At 38.7% G+C, this 25379-nt stretch overlaps 1 protein-coding gene across 3 annotated transcripts in view; it reads right to left on the bottom strand.

The window, feature by feature from the left end:
• Positions 1–6774: 6774 nt before the first annotated feature.
• EPSTI1 (epithelial stromal interaction 1) overlaps positions 6775–25379 on the bottom strand; it is a 97180-nt gene continuing 78575 nt past the window's right edge. For all 3 annotated transcript variants that reach the window (XM_040448529.1, XM_040448528.1, XM_040448527.1), the window contains 3 exons: positions 20081–20154; positions 13647–13746; positions 6775–7321 (listed from right to left, as the gene is read on the bottom strand). In XM_040448529.1, the coding sequence (XP_040304463.1) occupies positions 7313–7321; positions 13647–13746; positions 20081–20154 (183 nt within the window). In that variant the 3' untranslated portion in view covers positions 6775–7312. The remainder of the gene's footprint in view (positions 7322–13646; positions 13747–20080; positions 20155–25379) is intronic.

Below are 25379 nucleotides of genomic sequence, written 5' to 3'. Positions count from 1 at the left end.
GCATTGCGCTCTGTGCTGACATCTCGGAGCCTGGTGTCGGCTTCAGATTCTGTGTCTCCCTCTCTCTCTCTGCCCCTCCCCCACTCACACCGTCTTTCTTAAAAATAAAAACATTAAACAAAAATCAACTGTATACACACACACACACACACACACACACACACACAGAAGATTAAGAATGACCAGTAAACCTGTGGAAAATAGAACGGTTAAGCTCTCCAAATGATGTGGGTTTGTTTTTGTTTGTTTGTTTGTTTGTTTTTGCCTAGGATATAAGCAACGACTTACAAACCACTAACAGTATTAGCTATAGGGCATGCCTCTGGTGGTAATAAATATTTGTGCCACCTTTTGAGAAAGTAATTTGACTACCTACATTAAAACCTCTATAAATGCGGATTACTTTAAACCACCAATTCTAATCAAGGTGTTTGTCCTTATCCAATCTTCACACAAGTATCTGTAAGGATTTTTATTGCAGGGATTTTGATATACAATCATACAGAAAAGTATCTGAAAGGGTGCATGCCAAAATAATAACTGTAGTTATTTACAAATAACCTGAAAAAAATCACTAGTTTTTTGCTTTTTATTACTCCTCCATATGTCTACAGTTTCTGTAACAAACACCTCTTTTGTAACAATTTGTCTCATTTGTATTCTCTTTTTCAGAAGAAGAAAGCACTTCAAAAGCATAGAAATTGTGATGAGAACTTTGAGATTCCTTTCCAAAGTTATCCACAAGTCAAAATTTTATTCCAATTGATTCAACAGGGCAGATTAACTGTGAAAAGCTGATGGGAGGCTCCCTTACACAGCAACTCGTGTGTCTTTTCTGCTTCCTTCCACCTACAGAGAGAATTGTTCAAGGAAGATGTTTACAACCCCATACATATTCTAGATAATTTTGGCCACGAAGTCACAATTTTCCCTACCTGCACAATGGCACAATGGTTTTTTTTTTTTCTTTTTTTAGTGAGACCAAAGACCTGAACAAAATCTTCACTTGGGGAGGCAGGATACAGCAGGCAGTGGAAGAGAAATTCATGCCAACTGTCCTGAGGTCCACTAACGTGAGAAGGCATCGCTTTCCCCTACATCAACTCCTGATTACATCCTGGAAAATAGCAGCAAGTGAAGAATGTTGGCCCTAGACGCAAACACCAGAACATGACTATGGACTCTGAGGTAGCCAGGCTGGCAGGTGTAGGGCTTAAATGGCGACATGCCACAGCAGTAAAATGCCTGCAACATTCACACATTTACAATCGTTTTGGCGAAGCTTCCACCCCAGGCTGAGGGATTTCGTTTTCCCCATATTAGGCAATGACAAAGACTTCAAATGGACCAAACATTTTATATTAGCGTCAACAGCACTAACGCAGCTTCAGCTGGCAGAAGAGAGGAAAACCAAGCGTATCTACCTTATTTACTCCAGAGAAGCTAGCTGAACGCCATCTGTTCTCAGCCCCCACCACCCCCAATGCAACCCTTTCTATACTATACCTTTGTCCTGCTTCGATGAGCCCCCTCAGTCTTGGCCTTAGAACCTGAAGTCCCCACGCTTCCCTGGATACACATTTGGAAAGTCAATTTCAAGAGTGATTGGCAGCACAGAAGATCTCTTAATGCTACGAAGTATTATTAGTTTTGGGGAGATTTCCACAAGATGGTGGCATAGGAAGATCCTGAACTCACTTCCTCCCAAGGACACACCAAATCTACAGCTACATACGGATCTTTTTTTTTCTTTGATAAAGATCTGAAAACTAGATGAACTGCTTCTCCACAAAAAGGATAAAAAGACCAATATTGAGATGGGTAGCAAAGTACAGGCACAGTCTCACCAAAAAACCCCACCCCCAGCTTGGGACCTACAATAGGGATCTCACCAGTCTGGCACTTCTGCTGGAGTGAGGGGTTGGCACCCAAACCCCTGGGATCTGCACCAGAGAGATGAACACCCGCCTCCACCAAACCTCTGACTTAGAAAATCAACAGGGCTGACATCCAAGGGACTCAAAGTACTGTAGGAGACTGAGATTTTCCATGTAAAGGGCTCAATACAGTGTCATTTGTCCCAAGACCCAGCAGGAATAAACAGCAGTTTGAAAAGCACCTAGACTATATGTGAAAGAGATACATTTACTAACCTAAACATAGCTGCTGGAGGGGTAGGAGACAGCTGAAACGCCCCCCAGAGATGGAGGTATTGGCAGATGTCATTTTTGGACCCTCTGTCTAGCCCGCTGGCACAGATGGGTAAGCCTGGACACAGAACCCTCCCAGCACTTTGCTAAGACAGCCAGAAGCCAGTGGTCACAGCACTATCTTACCGCCTTGCTGACGCCAGAGAGCACAGGTGGCCATAGCATTCCCCTAGTCCCTGGCTGGAGCCGGCAAATTTGAACAGTGGCAGCATTCTCCTGTTCCCCAGCTAAAGTCTATGAAGTGTGGAAGGTTGCAATACTCCCCCAATCCTTGGCTGGGGCTAACAAGTGTAGCAGTCATGGCATTCTGCTCCCAGCCTAAAGCTGGTACATGCACACAGACAAGGCACTCTGTCGCTGCATTTCTGAAGCCCCTGGGGCACATTCAGTCAAGACATTTTCTGAAGCCAGAGAGCATTCCCCACCCCACTTTCCACTGCCTAGCTAAAGCCAACAGGGACACACAGGAATTCCCCTTAATCACTTGGCCGTGGTGGCCAAGGAGGCTAGCATTGTGAGCTTCCCAGGAATAGAACAGTAAGAAAGACAGTTCTTGGAAGCCCACCACCCCCAGGGTACTGTACAGATGGCAGACTGAAAAACAATCCAGTCTTCCTATGAAAAGGCTTATTTACTCAGCTTGGAGCTTCAGTCTGAGGGACAGGCTTCCAAAAAACATTGAAGACAATGCTTTCAAACTCATTTTATAAGCACTACCCTGACACCAAAACCAGACAAGGCCATCACAAACAAAGCAAAATTACAGGCCAACATCCCTAGTGAACACAAATGTAAAAATGCTCACCAAATTTTAGCAAACCGAATCCAACAACACTAAAAGGATCATATACCACAATTAAGTGGGATTTATTGCAGCGATGCAAGGATGGTTCAACACCCACAAATCAATTGCAATAGACCACATTAATAAAATGTAAGATAAAAATATGATCATCACAGTAGGGGCAGAAAAAGCATTTGATGCAATTCAACATCCATTCATGATAAAACCTCAATAAAGTGAGTGTAGAGGGAACATTCATAACCCACAGCTAATATTAGACTCAATGGTGAAAAGCTGAAAGCTTTTCTTCTAAGATCGAAAACAAGAAAAGGATGCTCACTTCCTCCCCCCCTTTTATTCAACATAATATTAGAAATCCTAGCCAGAGCAATTAGTCAAGAAAAAGAAATAAAATGCATCCAAATTGTAAAGGAACAAGTAAAACTGTTACTATTTGCAGATGATTTGATACTATATATGGAAAACCCTAAAGACTCTACCAAAAAAAAAAAAAAACTATTAGAATAAATGAATTCAGTAAAGTTGCAGGATACAAAATTAATATATAAAAATCTGTGGCATTTCTATGCACTAATAATGAACAATAAGAAATTTTAAAAATGATTCTATTTACAATCACATCCAAAAAATAAAATAGCTAGGAATAAATTTAACCAAGGAGGTGAAAGACCCATACACTGAAAGATGTAGGACACTGATGAAAGAAACTGAAGACAACACAAGTAATAGAAAGTATTTTGTGCTCATATGTTAGAAGGAAGAATTAACATTGTTAAAATGTCCACACTACCCAAAGCAATCTACAGATTCAACGCAATCCCTATAAAAATTCCCATGGCATTTTTCACAGAACTAAAACAAATAATTCTAAAATTTATATGGAACCACAAAAGACTCCAAATATCCAAAACAATCTTGAGAAAGAACAAGCCAGAGTTATCAGGCTCCCTGATTTCAAACTATAATACAAAGATGTAGTAGAGAAAGACAGATACCATATGTTTTCACTCTTATGTGGATCCTGAGAAACTTAACAGAAACCCATGGAGGAGGGGAAGGAAAAAAAAAAAAAGAGGTTAGAGTGGGAGAGAGCCAAAGCATAAGAGACTCTTAAAAACTGAGAACAAACTGAGGGTTGATGGGCGGTGGGAGGGAGGGGAGGGTGGGTGATGGGTATTGAGGAGGGCACCTTTTGGGATGAGCACTGGGTGTTGTATGGAAACCAATTTGACAATAAATTTCATATATAAATAAAAAAAAAGAAAAATAAATAAATAAAAAATAATGAAAAAAATACAAAGCTGTAGTAATCAAAACAGTACGGTATTAGCATAAAACCAGACACATAGATCAATGGAACAGAACAGAGAGCCCAGAAATAAGCCCGTGCATATACGACCAATTAATTTATGACAAAGGCAAAAATACACAATGGGTAAATGACTGTTCAACAAATGGCGCCAGGAAAACTGAAGAGCTACATGCAAATAATAATAATAATGAAACTAGACCATTATTTTATACAATAAACAAAAATTAACCCCAAATCAATTAAAGCCTTGAATATAAGACGTGAGACCACAAAACTCCTAAAGGAAAACTTCTTTACAGTAAGCTCCTTGACATCAGTCTTAGGGATATTTTTTCTGACTCCAAAGGCAAGGGAAACAAAAGCAAAAATAAACAAATGAGACTACATCAAGCTTCTGAATAGTGAAGGAAACCAACAGAATGAAAAGGCAACCTACTGAATAGAAGAAGGTATTTGCAAATCATGTATTTAGTAAGGGTTTAATATCCAAAATATATAAAGAATTCCTACAACTCAGTAACAAAACAAAACAAAAAGCTCAAATAAGAAATGGGCAAAAGAGTTGAACAGACATTTTTTCAATGAAGACATAAAGATGGCCAACAGACAAATGAAACGATGCTGAACATCATTAATCATCAGGGAAAGGCTAATCAAAACAACAGGAGATATCATTTTACATCTGTCAGATGGCTACTACCAAAAGACAAGAATTCAGTGTTGGCAAGGATGTGAGAAAAAGGGAAACTTCATGCATTGTTGGTAGTGATATAAATTAGCTCAGCCACAATGCAAAACAGTATGGAGTTTCCTCAAAAATTTATAAATAAAACCACCATATGATCCAGCAATTCCATTACTGGATATCTATCTGAAGAAAATAAAAACACTAATTGGAGATGTATGTACCCCTATGTTCATTGCCACATTATTCACAGTTGCCAAGCTATGAAAACAGGGACACCTGGGTGGCTTATTTGGCTTATTTGAAGTCATGACCTGACTTCAGCTCAGGTCATGATCTCATGGTTCATGAGTTTGAGTCCTGTGTCAGGCGCTGTGCTGACAGCACGGAGATTGGAAGCCTGCTTCGAGTTCTGTGTCTCCATCTCTGCCCCTCCCCTGCTCACAGTCTCTCTCTCTCTCCCTCTCTCAAAAACAAACATTAAAAAAATTTTTTTTAAGATATGAAAACAATGCTTAAATGCCCATCAACGAATGAATGGATAGGGGCACCTGGGTGGCTCAGTTGGTTGAGTGTCCGGCTTCGGCTCAGGTCACAATCTAGCGGTTTGTGAGCTCGAGCCCCGCGTCGGGCTCTGTGCTGACAGCTCAGAACCTGGAGCCTGCTTCAGATTCTGTGTCTCCCTCTCTCTCTGCCCCTCCCCCACTCACACTCTGTGTCTCTCACCTTCAAAAATAAATAAACATTAAAAAAATTCTTTAAAAAAATGAATGAATGGATAAAGACAATGTGGTAGATATATATAACAGAATACTACTCAGCCATAAAAAAGAATGAAATCTTGTCATTTGTGACAACATGGATGGACCTTGAAGGCATAATTCTAAGTGAAATAAGTCAGAGAAAGACAAATACTGCATTATTTCACTTGTATGTGGAACCTAAAAACAAAACAAATAAACAAAACAAACAAACCCAAACACACAGATACAGAGAACAGATGAGAAGTTGTCAGAGGAGTTTTGGAGAAATGGGGGAGTGGATGAAAGGGATCAAGAAACACAAACTGCCAATTATAAAATAAGTAAGTCATGGAGATAGAATGTACAACATGGAGAATATACTGAATTATATTGTATTAACTTTGCGAGATGATAGAGGGTAACTAGACTAATAGTGGTGATCAGTTTGCAATGTATACAAATGTCAATTCACTAAACTATACACATGAAACTAATATAACATTATATGTCAACTACCCGTCATTTAAAAAAAACAGCATTAATTGCCCAGCTGCAAAAATTATTTGCTCTTCCAACCTTCATTCTATGACTAAATGCAATGCTTTCCTATATAACATGGAGTGGGGTGGAGCATAAAGCATGGAAAACCAATATTCTTACACTCTAAGGTTTTTTAACTTGGTTAAAGGTCATAAAAGTAGAATAGAGAAGCCTACTGAATTAGCTATCATAAATAAGTTGCATAGAGAAAAGACAGGATTCCCAAACACCTATAAAGCACACTTTGTATCTACATTTGTATCTAGTTGATTTTCATATAAACAACATCCTTTCAGGGAATTAACTGAACCGCTATGAAAAAGCAGAGGAACAGTATTAGTAAGTAAATCAAGACCAAAGGCATATCCGATAGTGATTAAGGTCTTACAATTAATCTATATGAGCTACAAAGAATATAAAAATGAGACCCATCAAGAGAGAAAAACTCTAGAGCCTTTCATTAAAAATAAAACAAACCATTTACACAGAAGTATTTCAAAATTTATTTAAAAGTGTGTTCAAAAGAATATAAAAGATTTATTTTTTATCTTTTTCTCAAGTTTGTACCCTGGATTAAGTAGAGCTTAAAATCCAAAAAAAAATGCCCAAGATTCCCCAAACCTGATCTGAGAATTACGTAAGAGTTAGCTACTCAGAGAGATAAGCCTGTAGCACCCGTATAGCTCTTATACACCTGAAAGCAGCAAATGATTCCCTCCTTTTTCATCTTACTAACATGGCTGTAATTATACTTCCAATAAGACGTGAAACCAATGAGAAAAACAGTGCAACATTTCACTGGAAGTAGAAATTAAGCATGAGCTCAGCAATCAGCTCCTGCAAGCACGTGTAAATAATGACAGGGGAAAACGGGTCATTCCCACGTGTTCAGCTGAGTGAGTGGGCAGTTGAAGTCAAGGTGAAAACAGTAAGGATAAACAAAGCAGCATGAAGGAAAAGCATTGAGTGATGTTCTTCAAGGTCCGTTGACAAAGGACAGATGTAAGTAAATATTTCTCATACATCCTGGAAGCAAAAGAAAACAAAAATTAGTACAAGCAGCAAAACAAAATTCAAAACCCTTTAAAGTCCAATCTGAAGCTCCTTCAAAGAATACTCTTACTATATTGAGTTTAATGCCTATTTTTTAATGATTTAATGTCCCAGTGACATGTTTTAATTTTCAAGTCCCATTGCATTGGATTCACAAAATAGTCTCTGTCAACAATGTAATGGCTTGTTGAATGACAGCTCATCAGCTGTGTTCTTAGAGATAGGCTAACATAGGTCACAAATAATAGTGTTCGCAAATATTGTCACCCACCTCCATAGTTACAGCAAGGACAGGACAAGCACAGTGTGAAGCAGAACAATTTAAATGGAAATGTATGGAGTAGAATGGCGCCATATTGTACAGCAGAAAGCTGACTTCTAAGGCGACCTTGAGTTAGGGAGATGGACTAAATGAGTTCCTTCTGCCCCCTACCATGTGCAAACGATCAAGAATTCTCCATCAGGCCACCAGAATGCTGGGGCCAAGTTAGACTTGGCATTCAGACTATTGCTGTTCTAACATTCTGGGAAACTAAAATCTCAGGTTGCCTCATAGGTCATGGCAAATGCTCAAATGCCCTTGAAGACATAGGATTTAGGGTTCCACAGCATTTCAAAGGGTCTCACCTACTGACATCAAAGAGAATTTGAAGTGATTCTTTCAACATCCTACCCTACGTACATCATGAAAAGTCGAGGGGTCGAGAAAACCAAAATTTTTTAAAATGTAACAGCAATTTTAAATTGTCAAAGAAAAAAATACATATATATATAAAGCAATATGAGAAGAATGTGACTTAAATGTTAAAGATTTAAAGATAAAGATCAATCTCATTTGTCTACCCAAAATATACTTATTAAATGCCTGCTACTTAAGTGCTTATATGATGTTTCAAAAATCAAGTTTTTCTCTCTTTGGCTTTCATTATTGTTTTGTCATATTTTCTGCCTTCTTCCTTTTCTTCTTTTTGAGCCTTTTACTGATTCCAGTATTTCCTCCAAGCCCTATCTGTGAGCTCCTCTCGATCATTCCCAGGGTAGCTCAGGTGTCAGCAACCAACTTCTAAATAAATGACACAGTCTAAACACCTCTGTATACTAACGTTTTGCCCACTTATTTACAAAATCTTCATATATGACTTCTTTCTTTTGTACGGTGTCCTTTGATGAACAGATGTTTCATTTTAATGCATATTTATCATTAGTTTTTGGTTTATACCTGGGGTCTTACAAAATCCTCAATTTTGTAGTCTATTCTAAAATCTAAAAAGTCTTCATTTCTACTTATAAGCCTTAATCCACCTGGAATTAACTGGTTACAATGCCATGTGGGTTCTCAATTTGTCCCGCCAGCAATTTGTTAAAGAGTTCATCTTCCCCCAATAATGTGCTCTGCCTTCTGTCATACATCAGAATTCCAGAAATGGCTGGGTCCACCTGGGCCAATTCCAGACCATATAAAATATTTAACTAAGTCCCCGTACATATTTCTTTATCTTTAGGAGTGAATTGGCTATTCTTGGTTCTTTGCTTTGATTAGGATTTAATAAAATCTATAGATAATTTGAGAGCTCATTCCTATTTCTACCCATTAAACAAGGTATAACTTCTTCATTCATTTGTTCCTTAGGGTCTTTCTATAAAAAATTTATATATATTTTTAAAGGTTATGTGCATTTTTGGTTTTATCTTTTTATTAAATTTTTTGTTTATTCACAATGTATAAAAATGAAGTGAGTTTTTACATATTGATCCTGCATCTACCAACATTGTTGGCTCCTCGTTTATTCTAATAACTGAAATATCAATTCCTTCAGATTTTCTGAGTAAATGATTGTGTCATCTATTAATTATAAATGTTTCTTTTCCTTTCAAATTTTATATATGATTTAAAGGAAATGCTTTTGATGTATTTTTATTATAGAATTTTGATCAGTTTATTAGCTAAAGAAATGTCCTTTCTCTTCCTCCTTTGTTAGCAATTTTTACCACAAATGAGTATTGAAATTTATCAAGTTGTTTCTTTTTCCTGTATCTATTGAGATGATCATATGGTATTTTTCCTATAATTTATGAGATAAACCATCTCAGTTTTTTTTGTTTTTTAATTTGTGATAAATCTGTCAAAATTTGTGATATTTTCAATCTGTTTATGAGTGAGCTTACATACATATATTTTTTTCTGTATAGTGTTTGTGTAATTTTGATTCAAGTTATATTCACTTGCTTAATCCTTTGAGAGAATATTTTCTCTTTTTTCATTTATCTGGAAAACTTTCTAGACATTTGAAATTATCTGTTCCTTCAACATTTCGTACAACTTTTCTGCAATATGTCTAGGTCTGGTTTTTATTTTATGAAAAGACAGTGACAAATTAATTTAGATAGTGTTTACATCATTTTGAATTCTCACCAACAGTGTGTGAATGAACCTTTATCCCCACAGCTTTGCCAACAGAGTATATTGCCAAACTTTTGTTCTTTTGCCAAAATAATAGATGAGAAATGGTATTTTGATTTAATTCCTAATTCGAATTCCTTTTATTGTGATGAGTTCATTGAGTGCTTTAATTCCAAAGATTAAATTTCTTTATTCCTAGAAGTTCTATTTTGTTCTTTTTTCAAATCTTTTTGTTTGTCTTTGTCTCCTGTTTTCCCTTATTGTCTCAAATCCAAAATTTGGTCCATTGAATGTTTTATACATAGCTATTTTCAATTTGGTATCTAAGCATTTTGGTATATCAAATCATTTGGTCCTAAATCTTTGTTGTTTGGCCAACCTTCAATCACAGCCACCTGTTTCCTTGTGCCTGTGCTAAGTTCCAATTACTGTTTTATGCTTGGGATAGATCAGTGAGCAAAACAATCAAAGGACCCTGATTGACACAATACGGAACATGCATTATCACAGGGAGAGACTGAGAGTAAACAGTCAACAATACATATAAGCAAACAATATTAGAAAGATGTAAGAAATTGCAGAGTGCCAGAGAAAAGGAAGTGGAGGTTGGAAAACGTATGGCTAGAGCCAGGGATGAGGGCACAGGTGGCAGCATTAAATAAATGGCCAAGGAAACCTCAATGGGGTGGAATTCTACAAAATGCTTGGAGAATAAATCATATGGAGAAAGGTACAGAAGGAGCAGCCAGTGCAAAGGCCTTAAGGTGAAAGCATCCAGGTCCTTAAGTTTTCAAAGAGAAGCAAGAAAACTAGCATGGCTGAGTGGAATAAGAAAGAAGGGCAGTGGCAGGAGAGCACCAGCGGGGTAAAGTGGGGTCTAGATCAGGTAGCACCCCGTAGGTGACTATATGGACTTTGGCTTTCACTCCATTGGATTTAGAGAGTCATGGGAGCCACTGGGGGATTTTAAGCAGGAAAGTGACAGGATCTGGCTTCTGTTCCAAAGGGATCACTCTTATATTGAGAATAGGTTCTAAGTGGCTAAGTGTGGAAGCAATGAAACCATCTTGGAGACTTTTTTGAGAATCTAGATAAACATAATGGAGGTTAGAAGCAGGGTAATAGTAGTGGAAGTGGTGAAAAGCTACTGGATTGTATATATTTTGAAGGAAAAGAAAAAAAAAGATCTGTTGATGGATCAGTTATGAGATGTGAGATGGGTTGTACCATTATATAAACAGCAAAGAGTGCAGATGGAGCCTTTGGGTAGAGCAGATCAAAGGTTTCCTTAGTAGGACAATCACGTCCTACCAAGTTTTAGACATGTGAAGGTTGAAATGTCCATTAGACATACAAGTAGAGATGTTGTGCGGACAAATCGATAATGCAAGTCTGGAGTCAAGGAAGAGGTAGAGGCTGGAATTAGAAATGTGAGAGTATTAAGGGGAGCCTGGGTGGCTCATTCGGCTAAGTGTCTGACTTCAGCCTAGGTCATAATCTCGTGGTTCTCGAGTTCAAGCCCTGGGTCAGGCTCTGTGCTGACAGCTCAGAGCCTGGAGCCTGCTTCAGATTCTGTGTCTCCTGCTCTTTCTGCTCCTCCCCTGCTCATGTGCTTGCTCTCTCTCTCAAAAATAAACATTAAAAAATTAAAAAAAAAAAAGAAACACGGGAGTAATAAGCACAAAAATTGTATTTAACGTAATGGTAACCAATAAGGCCACCAAGGTATTAAGTGAACATAAAATTCAGAAGGCGGTCCAAGGTGGATCTCTGAGGTGCTCCAATGGTGAGAGGACAAGATGCAGGGGATTCAGCAAAGGAGAATGAAAAGGAGTAGCCACTGAGGTTGGTGGAAACTCAGGACAGACTAGTGCCCCAGAAGCCAAGTAAACAGTTTCAGAGAGGAGGGAATGACTCGCCATGACAAATGATGCTGGTACATCAAAAGACGAAGATTGAAAAATAACCACCGGACTCTGTAATGTGGACATTGTAAGTGACCATGACAAGAGCATTATGGTTGGATGGATAAGGTCTAAATTCTGATTTAAATAAGTGTAAGCGAAATGGGAACAAAGAAATTAGAAAAGCTGAAGGACAGATACCTCTTGGAGTTCTGCTTGAAAGAGGAACAAAGAAATAGAACAGTAGCAAGAGGGAGGGGGATATCAATATAATTTGTATCTCTATTTTATGCTGATGGGAATTTTCTAGTTGAGATGAATATTTGATGATTCAGAAGAGAGGGGAGTGTCATTAGAGCAAAGTCCCTCAGTAGGTGGAGGAGTAAGAATCTGGTCTCCAAGGAAAAACAGGCAAATAGGTAAGGATGTCTATAGGGAGGTGGAGTCGGGAGCCTGAAGAAACTCTCATCTTTGTCACAGCTTCCTTCAAGTAAGGGAAGAGCCGACAACCACTTTGGACTTGGTTCTGATTGTCCTACTAAGGAAACTTTAATAGCCTTCACTCCTCTCATGAGAAAATGGTGTTCCTTTCTTTTTACCCATGAAGAATCTAAGCAGAGATTCATAGCTCACTTCCATAAGGCCTACCAATGGTCGGTGGTGAACCAGATTCCCAAATTCTCATTCCCTTAACAGCAGTCCATGTGGTATTCATTTACTCTCTCCCATTATCCTCCCCTCAATCCCAGGTATTTTTCTAAGTAGTTTCTAAATTTTGAGAGTTGGTAGGTAGAGGACAGAACGTGCAGAGAGTTCCCAAGTCCTGTCCAAAATCAAACTTCCAGTCGTGTTTCACGACATACAAATTCCACGAATTTGGATAACGTCTCAAACTCACTCACAATGCCCCATTTTCCACATGACTCCTACTCACATATTCTTACAAGGAATTCAATAATTTGTAAATTGTAATTCATGATGGAAAGATACTGTGTTTTGATTCTTTTCTTGTTCTTCCATCTTGTCCCTATTCTCAATGCCACAGTGATACACGTGGGCACGCGTTATGGAAAGACATGCCCAGTGTATACACTGAAGAGAACTGTTAGATCTATCCATCAATTTTAACTACTAAACGCCTTTCAAGAAAACATCCATAAGATTTCCAACAGATTGTCTTCTCAAAAATTATCTTTTGTCCATCAAATATTTATTAAAGGGTGATCTCTAGAGTTTCCGGGCCAGCAAGCACTTGTTTTGTTGTATTTTACCAGTTTAAAGATCTCTACCTGTTCCATTTCTTTTAGTAGGTACATATGTACTTGGCTTAAATTAAATTATAAAACCCACTATAGTTAGTTTTGATTCTGTACGCGTTGCAAACCCTGCAATCATACATTGAGAAGATCTGGTGTGGGTTCGATGATATATTGTGCACACAAAACACATTAAACACATATTACAACACAGTTGCAATGATTTCTTCACAGAAATCCAGAAAGACATTTCATTTTCAGAAAGTGCCTTTTGCTGTAGGGTTTTTTAAAAATCATTTTGTAGTGAAAAATTAAATACTGGTTTCTTTGATGTGGTCGTTTCACCGAAAGACTATATTACTAGAGAATGCTTACTATTTTTATAACCATATTGCACTTAAAGTCTTCTTGAAGATTTTTTTTTCATTTGTTTTTGTTGTAGGGTCTGGGAAAGGGGTGATAAAAAAAAATCCTTACAGTCCAGGCAATTACCCTGAGAGCAAAGGGCAGGTGTCATTTTTTATTGTGATTGGCCAGAGCTGAAACCTGGACTTTCTCCTTCTCTCTAGAAACTATTGTGGAATTTACAGTAATCACCCTGGCTGACTGCCCATCACACAGCTGAACAGCACACCAAAAAAATAATATCTTGGGAGAAGGCCCAACATATTTTTTAAATTCTCATTGTTTTTACTTTTCAAAGATTTTTTTTTTTAAGAGACAAGAAAAAAACTCACCCAGCTGTTACCACTATTCATATTCCAATGGCCTCCAAAGTGCTCGAAGCCACCTGGTTGACTTTTGCCTTGGAGTCGGTCCAGAAAAGCATTATTTACCCTTTAAAACAATGAAAAATGTGTGTAAGTGGAAAGCGTGCTACAGGGCTGAGAGATTTTTGAGAACCTAAGGTGCTGTATGAACTGACCGTAGGGATTGCTTTCCCCTACCCCCACCGCTTAGAAGAAATCTACAGAAACTTCTTCTCACATTAACCATATGACAATATGACAGGCTGTTAATAGCCATCGGCTGGAGCTGGTGCCAGATGTGGGCAGAGGGGGAACAGTTCTGAACTTTAGAGCTTCATTCCCTCATCTTCTACCAGTTCAACAAGAGCTTTGTTCCCGAGCAACTGTCTCCTCGCGGGCCATGCCAGGTGTGAGCTCCAGAGGCTGAAGGAAGACGGAACCTTCAGCAAGACCTAAAACGTGAAGGGGAACCCGAAGTAGCTCTGTGGCATTGCTGCTGCAACACAGATGTCCCTCCCGTATGCCCTGTACCCCACTGTCAGTCTCGCTAAAGTAAATCCTGTAAGTGAAGAGTAGAAGGAAAATGGGAAGAGAGTATAAGAAAGGGGAAATATCAGAAGAGGGAAACTCGACCTTTCAAAAGAAAGAATGGGCAGAGCTTTCCCTCGTGTTTGGTGATGCTTGCAGCAACTGATTTCAAAAATTAAATTTAACACATAGGAGTTGACACCTTAAGGAAAGGCAAGAAAATGATTATCATAAAGGTACAACCGATGGTTGTATTCTACTTCTAGAGCTGGCTACTTAGAGGCTCCCCCTATAATTAATCCATGGACTTTCCTGTGTGTTACATATTACAACTTTTGAATTAAAAAATGTAAATTAGGGGCACCTGGGTGGCTCAGTCAGTTAAGCATCCAGCTCTTGGTTTTGGCTAAGGTCATGATCCCATGATTCATGAGTTCGGACCCCACATTGGGTTCTGTGCTGGCTGCATGGAGCCTGCTTGGGATTCTCCCTCCCTCTCTCTTCCCTCCCCCACTCATACTGTGTCTATCTCAAAATAAACAAACAAACTTAAAAAAAAAAAAAGTAAATTAAAGGCAACACCATGCTCTCAGTTGCCCATGTATTGTTGAGTCAGGGACATGGAAGCTGAAGAAACAATGCTGTAATAGGTACCCTATGATATCAACTGATTCTTAAGGAATAGCATCATTAAGACCATAAGCTTCTTGGCAGAAACAGGTCTGGCGCACCTGGGCGGCTCAGTCAGTTGAGCACCCAACTTCAGCTCAAATCATGAACTCGCAGTTCGTAAGTTCAAGCCCCATATCCGGCTCACTGCTGTCAGCCTGTCAGTGCAGACCCAGCTTCAGATCCTCTGTCCCCTCTCTCTGCCCCTTCCCCACTTGTGCTCTCCCCAAAATAATAAAATATTTTAAAAGAAAAGAAACACAGTGCCTGATGCATAGCAGCAGATCAGTATATGTTTATGGAAGGAAGGGTAGGCAGGCCCCATTCACAGCCTCCTTTTCAGTCATGAAGATTAACAGAAAGTAGTCATGGTAGGTGGCTATAAGTCAATGACTGGGGAATTTGGGAACCTTGAGGATAACGACTGCTGGGTGGCAAAGCCAGAGGCTGGGTTTGTTTTGTGCCTAGCTAAAATGTTCAGTGCTAGCTAAAATGCCAAATGCATGTTGACCCAGAATGCTCTCTCTGGCTTACTGGGTTGCTATTTTCTCAACAACTTCAAGACCTATCAGGTGGTAGTCCCATCTTAGCTGCTAGAAAGGTTTTTCTTTTTTCCTCTCTCACCATAAAGTATACCCAAGTGCCATATTCTAGTCAGCCTGGTTCACTGAAGAGTACGATATTTATGTCCCCTTTTCTAGACTTCTCAGCATGCAGATTGAACAGTATGTTACTGAGCTAGAGACCTGAATATTAAGAGAAATCCAACCCTTAAAAGTAGATCTACCCCCTATGATCAGTAATTGTGCTACTGGGTATTCACCCAAAGAATACAAAAACACTAATTCAAAGGGAAACATGAACCCCTATGTTTATTGAAGTATTATCTACAATAGCCAAACTATGGAAGCAGCCCAAGTGTCCATTGATAGATGAATGGATAAAGAGGTTGTGTGTATGTGTGTGTGTGTATGTGTATATACACATGTATATGTGTATGTATATGTGTATGTGTGTGTATATGTGTGTGTGTGTATATATATATATATATACACACACACACATATACACACACATATGTGTATACACACACACACACACACACATACACACACACACAGGGGAATATTATTCAGCCATAAAAAAGAATGAAATCTTGCCATTTGCAACAACACGGATGGAGGTAGAGTTATAGTGCCGAGAGAAATAAATCAGAGAAAGACAAATACCATGTGATTTCACTCATATGTGGAATTTAAGAAACAAAACAAGCAAAGGGAAAAAGAGAGACCGAGAGAGAGAGAGAGAGAGAGAGAGAGAGAGAGAGGAAAACCAAGGAACAAGCTCTTAACTATCACGAATAAACATGGTTACCACAGGGGAGGTGGGTGGGGTATGGATAAAATAGATGATAGAGATTAAAGAGTACACATATCATGATGAAAAAGAAAAGAGAGAGAAAACTGATCCTCATCCTCCTTAACCACACAACCAAGGGTATTCTGGATTGCCCATGTGCCTGGGACTGTTTTCATCTAGTATTTTTGTCAGCAAAGATGGGCTTTCCTTCCACATCCCCCATCCACCCCACATCCAAACCACTAGAAGTTCTGTTGACTCTACCCGCTGAACACATCCTGAATTCACCCATTTCTTTCCATGGCCATCATTCTAGTCCAAATCATTATCCTCTCAGGCCTTGCTTTTGCTTCCACTCCCACCCTCTATAATTTGGTCTCCACACAACCACCTGACTAAATTATAAAAGAGATCATGCCTTCCTTTTGCTTAAAACCCTCCTATGATTTCCCATTAGTCTTAGAATAAAATCACTGGCTTCCAAAACCTTGTACTTCCTGGCCCCCGCCAACCTCATTTCACCGTATTCTCTTCCTCACCATCTACAATCCAATCACTAAAGACTCAAACTCCAAAGTCACTCCCACTTTAGGGCCTTTGCATTTTCTCCCATACCAGATGACAGGGGACATCTAAGTGTATACTTTGGACCCCAATCTCTATGTGATGGTCTCTTGTCCTTTCATGTTACCTCTTCATGGAGGAACTATGACCTCCCATCTCTCCCTTAATCTCACCCCGGATGTGTTCCTCACGGTACATATCATTGTCTGAAATACCACTGCTATCAACCTGTTGACTTCTATTTCTCGTCTCCCGATTGTAATTTCCATGCAGTCAGGGATGTTCTCTGCTATTTTACGCCTGTTCCCAGTGCCTAGAACAAAGCCTTCACACAGTGTGCCTTGATATGTAAAAGGTGAATACATGAATCATGCAGGTGCGTGGTCCCCACATCTGTCTGCTTCTGTGACTGCAGTTGCATCGTGAAACCCCCAAAGGTGGTGAGTACCGGCTGAAGAACAGCCCGTCGTCCACTGCTCTCAGTTTGCTCACACACTGGGAGGACTGATGGCTTGTCATGTAAGCAAGTGGTATGATTCACTTCTGAGCACCAGTTACTAAGAGGACATCACTTACTAAAGAGATTGAATTCTCAGTAGGAATCAAGAAAAACAAACAAAAGAAAAAGTACCTGTTTATATAGTTTTGTTTACTAGCGTTAGAAAGTGCATGACCTTTCTGTACTACTCTGCAGTACTCTGGATTTTCTTCTAAGGGTTAATATCGATAAAAACTGGGGCACCTGGGTGGCTCAGTCGGTTGAGCGTCCGACTTCGGCTCAGGTCATGATCTCACGGTTCGTGAGTTCAAGCCCCGCGTCAGGCTCTGTGCTGCCAGCTCAGGGCCTGGAGCCTGCTTTGAATTCTGTCTCTCCCTCTCTCTCTGCTCCTCCCCTGCTCACACTCTCTCTCTCTCAAAAGTGAATAAAGATTTAAAAAATATATATATGGATAAAATCTACTTAAGGATGGTTCAAGTTTCAATAAATTGATTCAATTCACTCCAGTTTGCAGCTCATGGCCCAGATCCTTTCAAGTCCTTGACCCTCATGCTTTGTCTTTTCTTTCTGAGGTTTCAACTTTCTTCTCTTACTCAAAAAGTTATGATGGGTCAGGTTCAGGTGCAGCCAAGCTCAGTCAGTATTGGATACACTGAAAAACTTGTGAGGAATACCATAAACTTTCTCTTATAAAACTCACCTCTAAACAGTAGAAAGCACACTGTCTTTTTGACTCCAATAAAATTATGTCCCTGGAGAAAATCTAACTTACGTCACACACACACACACACACACACACACACACACACACACACACACACAGTTAGTGTTGCTGCCCTCAGCAGAAATGGTCACAGCATTTTATTCGTTATAAGACTACCAAATGAGTATTTTCATATAATATGGGAAAGCTCACTATAAACTCTAAAGCCCAATACAAACACACACTGTCTTCAAAAACTGATTAAGAACATAAAATATGTGTGTAAAACCTTGATCAGTTATCTCAAAACTGGTTACTGAGTTTATTGCCCAGAGAGATATCCTATTAAATTTGTATCTATATTTAACTAGAATCCATAAAAAGAGAAAATAAAGTATAGAAAATAAATAGTCCCCCCCCCCCAATATTTAGGTATGCAGCAGTATGGAAATACACTTAAAGAATGAGGGCCAAGTTTCCTATAACAAGAAAGTAATCCTTTCCACCTCTGATCAAATAACTTGCATTTTTATCTGAGGCCCATTGAAGATGAATTTCTTAGCAACAGGGCCTATTAATGTGACATATCACACTATCTTTAAGATGTTTAAAGCTTTACAATCCAATCAGTCCTCAGAAATAAAGAGAAATAAGGGGGGGGGGAGAAATAAAGAGAAATAACTGGCTACCACTAACAACCGGTGTTAAAGAAATACACTATTTAGTTTTAAATTTTTTTAACGTTTATTTATTTATTATTGAGAGACAGAGAGAAACAGAGCATGAGCATGGGAGGGGCACAGAAAGGAGGAGACCCAGAATCCGAAGCAGGCTCCAGGCTCTGAGCTGTCAGCACAGAGCCCGACACAGGGCTCAAGCTCACAAACCGTGAGATCATGACCTGAGCCGAAGTCGGATGCTTAACCGACTGAGCCACCCAGGCGCCCCTATTTAGTTTTTTTAATAGAAAGAATTTTAAACAGAAAATGAGAAAAACCAATAAGAGACTAAGCTAGTTTATAACCTACTTTATTAAAATAGAAACAAAAACAAAGGTAGCAGTAACCGTTACCCCTTACCTAACAAAATAGCCTAACCAGTGTCTCAGAGTTTTGATGTTTTCTTTTAATTGGAAAAAAACATATAAATTCACATTTGACATTTTAAAACTATTTTGACTGGATTATGGAAGCACAATAATAATCCAGTCAAAAGAATATGAGTACCCATCCATAGTTCACAGCTTCAGCAGAATCGGGAGCTTCCATGAACACTTTTTAAAGTCTCAATTATAAAATGAAAGCACCACAATTTAAAACCACACATTAGCAACAGTGGGAAGGTTAAACCTGTAAGTGAAAGCACTCGGTTTTAGAAAAAGAATTTGCTCCTTTAGATCTCGAGAGCCTCTACATTAAATACTTCTGAGATCTTCAACCACACTGCAATAAACTAGGATAACCCAAGTGCCCCCAGGAGAATCCTAGAATAAGGATAGATATGACAGGTACCTATCATATCAGTATACCAATGTGAGTCAGTATACCAGGCCAATATCAGTATGATATTTTACTGGGTGTTAGGAATAAGACAGAGAGTACTTGAAATTTGCTTAGTGGTTCTATTTTAAGCTATTTTCCCCAATATGTTAGTCAATATAAGATAGTTCTTGTCTGAGCTTTCGTATGAGTATCTCAGCATCTGGATGAGTTCAATTATTCTAAAATGGTCTACAAACAGTAAAGGATCATCTCAAATTAAATGCTTTGTTCCCTGGGAGGCAAATTAAGTATAACCCAAATAAATAGCTTAAGAGCATGATTCTGTTTTCTAGTGTGAATTTATGCCACCTATCCAGAAAAACTGCATTGTGTGTGTGTGTGTGTGTGTGTGTGTGTGTGTGCGCGCGCGCGCGCGCGCCCACGCGTGTAACAGTGGGCATCCTCATATACACATAATACCCAATAATATAAAGATTAAAAAGGTAATACAGGTTCTAAAACACATTCAATATAACTATAGTGATGTCTTAAAACAACTGCAGAAACTTTATAAGTAATTGTTTTAACCAAAGATGCTAATTTTATTAGCCATTTATACCTCTTGTGTTCAGCCTGGTGGGTTCTGGTTCTCTCTTCCTCCTGTTGCTGCCGGTTAAATTCCAGTAATTCACTCTAAGAACAATAAAAGTTTTAAAATATGGCTTTCGAGTAACATGGTTGTACAGAAGATACCCAAATCAATTACATATTTAACCTTAGCTGGTATAATATTTCATTTTTGAAACTCTTACTTAAGTACCATTTCCATGTGAATTTTCTTATATAACTAGGTAGCAAAAATGATTGTGCCTCAGTCAAACAATAGCTCTGTGAGTGTAAAATCGTAAGATTAAAAAGCCAGTGTGCATGCTCAAGATATTAGACTAATAGGTGCAACATACACAGAGGAAAAGGTAATAGGCAATATGAGTCAAACTTACAAAGAAAAATCAAATTAGTTCTTGAAGAAATGCCACACAGTACTATTTCCGGGTATTTCTCTAGCATTTCTTTCCCCCAAAATTTATAGTAACTTGCAAATAAATGTTGGACTCAATTTTGTAGTACAATTCCATTGGTAAAACATCCTTCATCCTGGAAAATAACCAATTTACCGATTATTGACTTGTTACTTCTAATACCAGCAGAACTCAGGACTCCCTGGAGGGGTACTTTGCTTCAGGTAGGAGATCATGTTACTACAACTAGATCTCTGCTTCTGACATTCCAATTATTCTCTTAGAAGAGGCACCTTCCAAACTTTGTTACTCTGTTTCTGACATTAAACCAAAGAACTAGGTGCCAGGATTTCTCCAGTACTCAACTGCCTTCCTTGAGGCAGACTGATTTTTAACCTCTTCTCAAAAACAGAAAAAGGCAAAGGGAAGAGAGTTATCAGGACTGTGTCATAAATTAATGCCGGAGTCAGAGAATTTTCTGGTAGAGAAAATACTGACACGTCTTGATAAAAACATACCAACACATGTATTTTTAACCCTAAAACTTCCTTAATTAAAAGTATAAAGTAAATCCAAAGTCCAGACTGACATTTTGTATTTTTGTTAACTTTATTCAAAGGCCTTCTGACATGGCTATAGTCCTCAAAATAAAGAGACTGGTTTTATATACTGTGATATTCCACATATATTACTTGTCAATCCATAAAGCACACTATTTAATTCTAATTCCTATCTAGCACCATCAACAAGGGAAAAAGGGTTTTCTAAATAACTGAATAATATTCACTTAACTATTCTACAGGCATTTGTGCAAGCCTTGTGCTAGAGACTCACTTTTCTACAATGGCATGAAGTCATTTATTTCATTTTATTTTTTGTCACTATAATACATGTACCTAGTTTTAAAAGTCTACCAAGCAACGTGCTAGTTATTAATACTACCAAGGCTTATACAAAAATAAAAGGGGGCACATGGGTGGCTCAGTCAGATAAGCGACCCACTAATTTTGACTCAGGTCATGATCTCACAGTTCTTGAGTTCAAGCCTCGCATTGGGTGCTGCACTGGCAGCCCAGAGCCTGCTTAGGATTCTCTCTCTCCCCTGCTGTCTCTGCCACTCCCCCACACACCCTGTCTCTGTCTCTCTTAAAATAAATAAATAAACTTAAAAAAAAGAAGAAGCTCCTGTCCTCCCCATCAACCACAGAATCACTTTCTTTCTTTCTTTTTCTTTTTCTTTCTTTCTTTCTTTCTTTCTTTCTTAACATTTATTTATTTTTGAGAGACAGAGTGAGGCAGAGTGTGAGTGCAGGAGGGGCAGAGGGAGGTGGCGCACAGAATCTGAAGCAGGCTCCAGGCTCTGAGCTGTCAGCACAGAGTCCGATGTGGGGCTCAAACCCACAGACCATGAGACTGTGACCTGAGCCGGAGTCAGACGCTAAACCAACTGAGCCACCCCGGCGCCCCTCCCACAGAATCACTTTCAATTCCTGTGTGTCGTTTCACCTCTCAATTGCCTCCTTCTTAATAGCATGCAAAGTCTTCTATGTCTTAACTTTTAAAAAACATATTATCTTTTGACTTCCTGCTATGGGAGAAGATTTATGTCTCTATTACTACCCCCATCCCAGTCCCAACTTCCCCTCCCAAGTACATCACCTTCCTCAGCCCTCATCTTTACCACGTTTTCCAACATTCACTGTGGCAAGGGAGGGGCTCCTGGGGTCCTACAGGTCCTCATTTAGACTTGCAATTCATCATCATCTTTTCAACCCCAGCTCTGGACGCACCAGGTGCCTCCAATTCCAGAATGGCACTGGGACTGCTTCAACTGGCACCTCACTACATCTTGCAAATGAGTTTTGGCTTTTTCTGCTCTACTTTTCAGCTCCCGAAATTCTGCCGATTTCTTTTCTTTGCTGCAATTGCTGGCCTGTTTTTTTGTTTTTTGTTTGTTTGTTTGTTTTTTTGTTTTTTGCTCTTCCTGGCTTATGGCTTTAATTTTTTTTTTTCCTTTATCATCTTTTCGATGGGATTTGGGGAGAGGGGGACTGGAGGTAAGCAAATGAAAAGTTTTTCAAGGAACAATGCTTAACCAGGACCTAACATTTTCAAACAAAAATGTTACCAGAATTCTGTTATTTGTTCCTTACAGTAATTCCCAAAGGTAGGCAGAAAAATAAGGTATTATCTGATGAGTGAATGAATTGAGTGCAGATTATGCTCGTTTTACAGATGAGGGAACAAGATCAGAAACTCCGTTTAACTTATCAAGAGCTAAATGGCTCATTAGTAGCAAAAGAAAGACTAAAGTTTAGGCTTTTTTTGTATCTAGTGTCTCTTGCAAGATGCATCCAAAACAGGCAGTTAAGATTAAGGATAACTCGTCAGTAGTTCATCACACTCAAGTATAAACGCCACATCCAGAAATATAGCACCCACTGACACTCAAAAGTTCTAACAGAGCATATCCAGCCTAAATCAAAATCCCTCTTGCCAAAGGATGCCAACTCTTCTCACATGCATTTCTCCAACAAGCAACTTCTGATATCCAGCCCATCCTAAGTTTAATAGCATGAATTCTGAACAAATTAAATTCTCATCAGCTCGAAACATGAGACAAAAACTATACAAGGCATATATTCTGAGTATATGTGAATACTATTATGCATTGCTTTAAAATATTTTTTCAGCCTTGGCAAAATGATTCTGAAATTCATCTGGAAAAAAGCTAATAGGCAATCATACCATGAAAAACAGAAAAGAAAGGAGAGAGATCAGCTTCGGCAAATATGAAAACATATCATGAAACTGCGGCAATTAAAACAATCTGACTGAGGCCAGAAACCCGTGGAAATGTAGTTTACCATAAAGTTGTATGCTAAATGCATGCAGGAGAGCCAATTCAACGAATGACAAGGAACTAGCCAACTGTTGTGAGAAAAATTAAAACTAGATTTTTAAAATATCAAAATAAATTTTATAGAGGTCTAACACTTGAACTTAGAAGATGGAGCCACAGGAGTCTTTAAAGGAGGCAGAGGTAAATTTATTTATAAATGTGGAACAAGGAAGTTTCTGAAATCATCAAGGAAAATTATTGATAAATGTGGTTGCATAAACACTTCAAAGCTGCCACTGGGAAAAATTCCATAAACAAAATTAGAAAAACAAACAAAAAATTTTTATAACCCATACAGGCTAATTCAATTATTCTTTCATTCACTCAACAACACCTGAATGCTTATCATGAGCCAGGTGTGGATCTATGTGATGGGGATACAATAATGAACAAGACAGATGAGATCCATGATTAAGAGTTTCTACTCTAGAAAAAGAGAAACCCACAAACAAGTGGGAAATATATCCAGTTGTAATCCTATGCAGAGGATTAAACACACTGAGGTGAGACTCAGTTACAATTTTAGATCAAGGCTCAAGAAAGGTCTGAGGAGGTTGATAAGACTTCATCTAAACTAATGAGAAAAAACAAAAACAAAAACCAAAAAACAACCAAACAGAAAAAGAACCAAAGGAGGGGAAGAGAATATTCACAAATAAAGTACAGATTGCTTATAAATTCAAAATGGTCCTCATCTTCACACACAATCCAAGAAATATCGGAACAAGGAGAGAAAACTTTTCTATCATACTGGCAAAAACTAGAAAAGATTGACAGGGAATCAAGCACACTCAAGCACTTTGGTGGTACAACTAAATTAGTGAAAACCAATTTAGTTTTTGAAGGACAATTTAGCAACAACAATCAACATGGAAAACATGCACATCCTTTGCAGAACTGTTCAAAGATATACGTACAGGGATAGTCACAGTTGTATTACTGAAACAGTAAAAGTTCAAGAGAAAGTCTCTGCCCATTAATAAGGAACTGGACCAGAATGTTAAACCATCTACATAATGTAATACTATGCAGGAGATACAAAGAATAAGGTAGATGGGAGAGAAGGAGAGGTACCTATGGAGGGATCTCTAAGATACATTAAGTAATAAAAGGTTTAGAGAACAAACTGATGGTTGCCAGAGCAGAGGGGTTTGGGGTTGGGCAAAATGGGTGAAGGTTCCCGGTTATGGAATGAACAAGTCATGGGAATAAAAAGTACAACATAAAAATACAGTCAATGATATATTTTTAAATTTTTTTAATGTTTATTTATTATTGAGAGACAGAGAGAGACAGAGCGTGAGCAGGGGAGGGGCAGAGAGAGAGAGGGAGACACAGAATCCAAAGCAGGCTCCGGGCTCCGAGTTGTCAGCACAGAGCCCGACGCGGGGCTTGAACTCACACGCCGCGAGATCATGACCTGAGCCGAAGTCGGACGCTTAACCAACTGAGACACCCAGGCGCCCCCAGTCAATGATATTTTAATAGTGATGTACTGGGACAGAGGGTAGCCACACTTGTAATGTATAACGTACAACATTATAAACTTATCAATTTACTAAGTTGTGCACCTAAAACTAATGTAACATTGTGTGTCAAGTACTCAAAATTTTTTATGGGACAAATAAATAAAATAAATAGAAAAAAAGGTAGGTTCAGAGCACTTTTCTTGGGACTGTTCCACGTAAATAGAAAAGATATACATATATCATTTCAACTTTTATCTATAGATGTGTATCATATTTAAAACAATTTTATAAAAAAAAAACATACACCAAAATGTTAACTGTGATTATCGCTGGGGAGAGAAGCGTGGAGTGCATGGGCAGGGTAGGAAGCTTTAACATCGTATATAATTTTTGCTTTCTGACTTTTAATCCATGTGCATATATTACTTTCTCATACCAACCACAGAGGTTTATCTGTGTGGGAGACCATTTCCGGTTCTGTAGGTTTTCCTCTATTTAAAAATCCTAATGAGGGCCACCTGAGCAGTT

Source organism: Herpailurus yagouaroundi, unplaced genomic scaffold, assembly GCF_014898765.1.
Source record: "Herpailurus yagouaroundi ecotype Mexico unplaced genomic scaffold, PumYag 197, whole genome shotgun sequence".
Lineage (NCBI taxonomy): Eukaryota > Metazoa > Chordata > Mammalia > Carnivora > Felidae > Herpailurus > Herpailurus yagouaroundi.
Note: the sequence above shows the minus strand (reverse complement) of the source record. Positions and strands in the feature narration are given on the sequence as shown.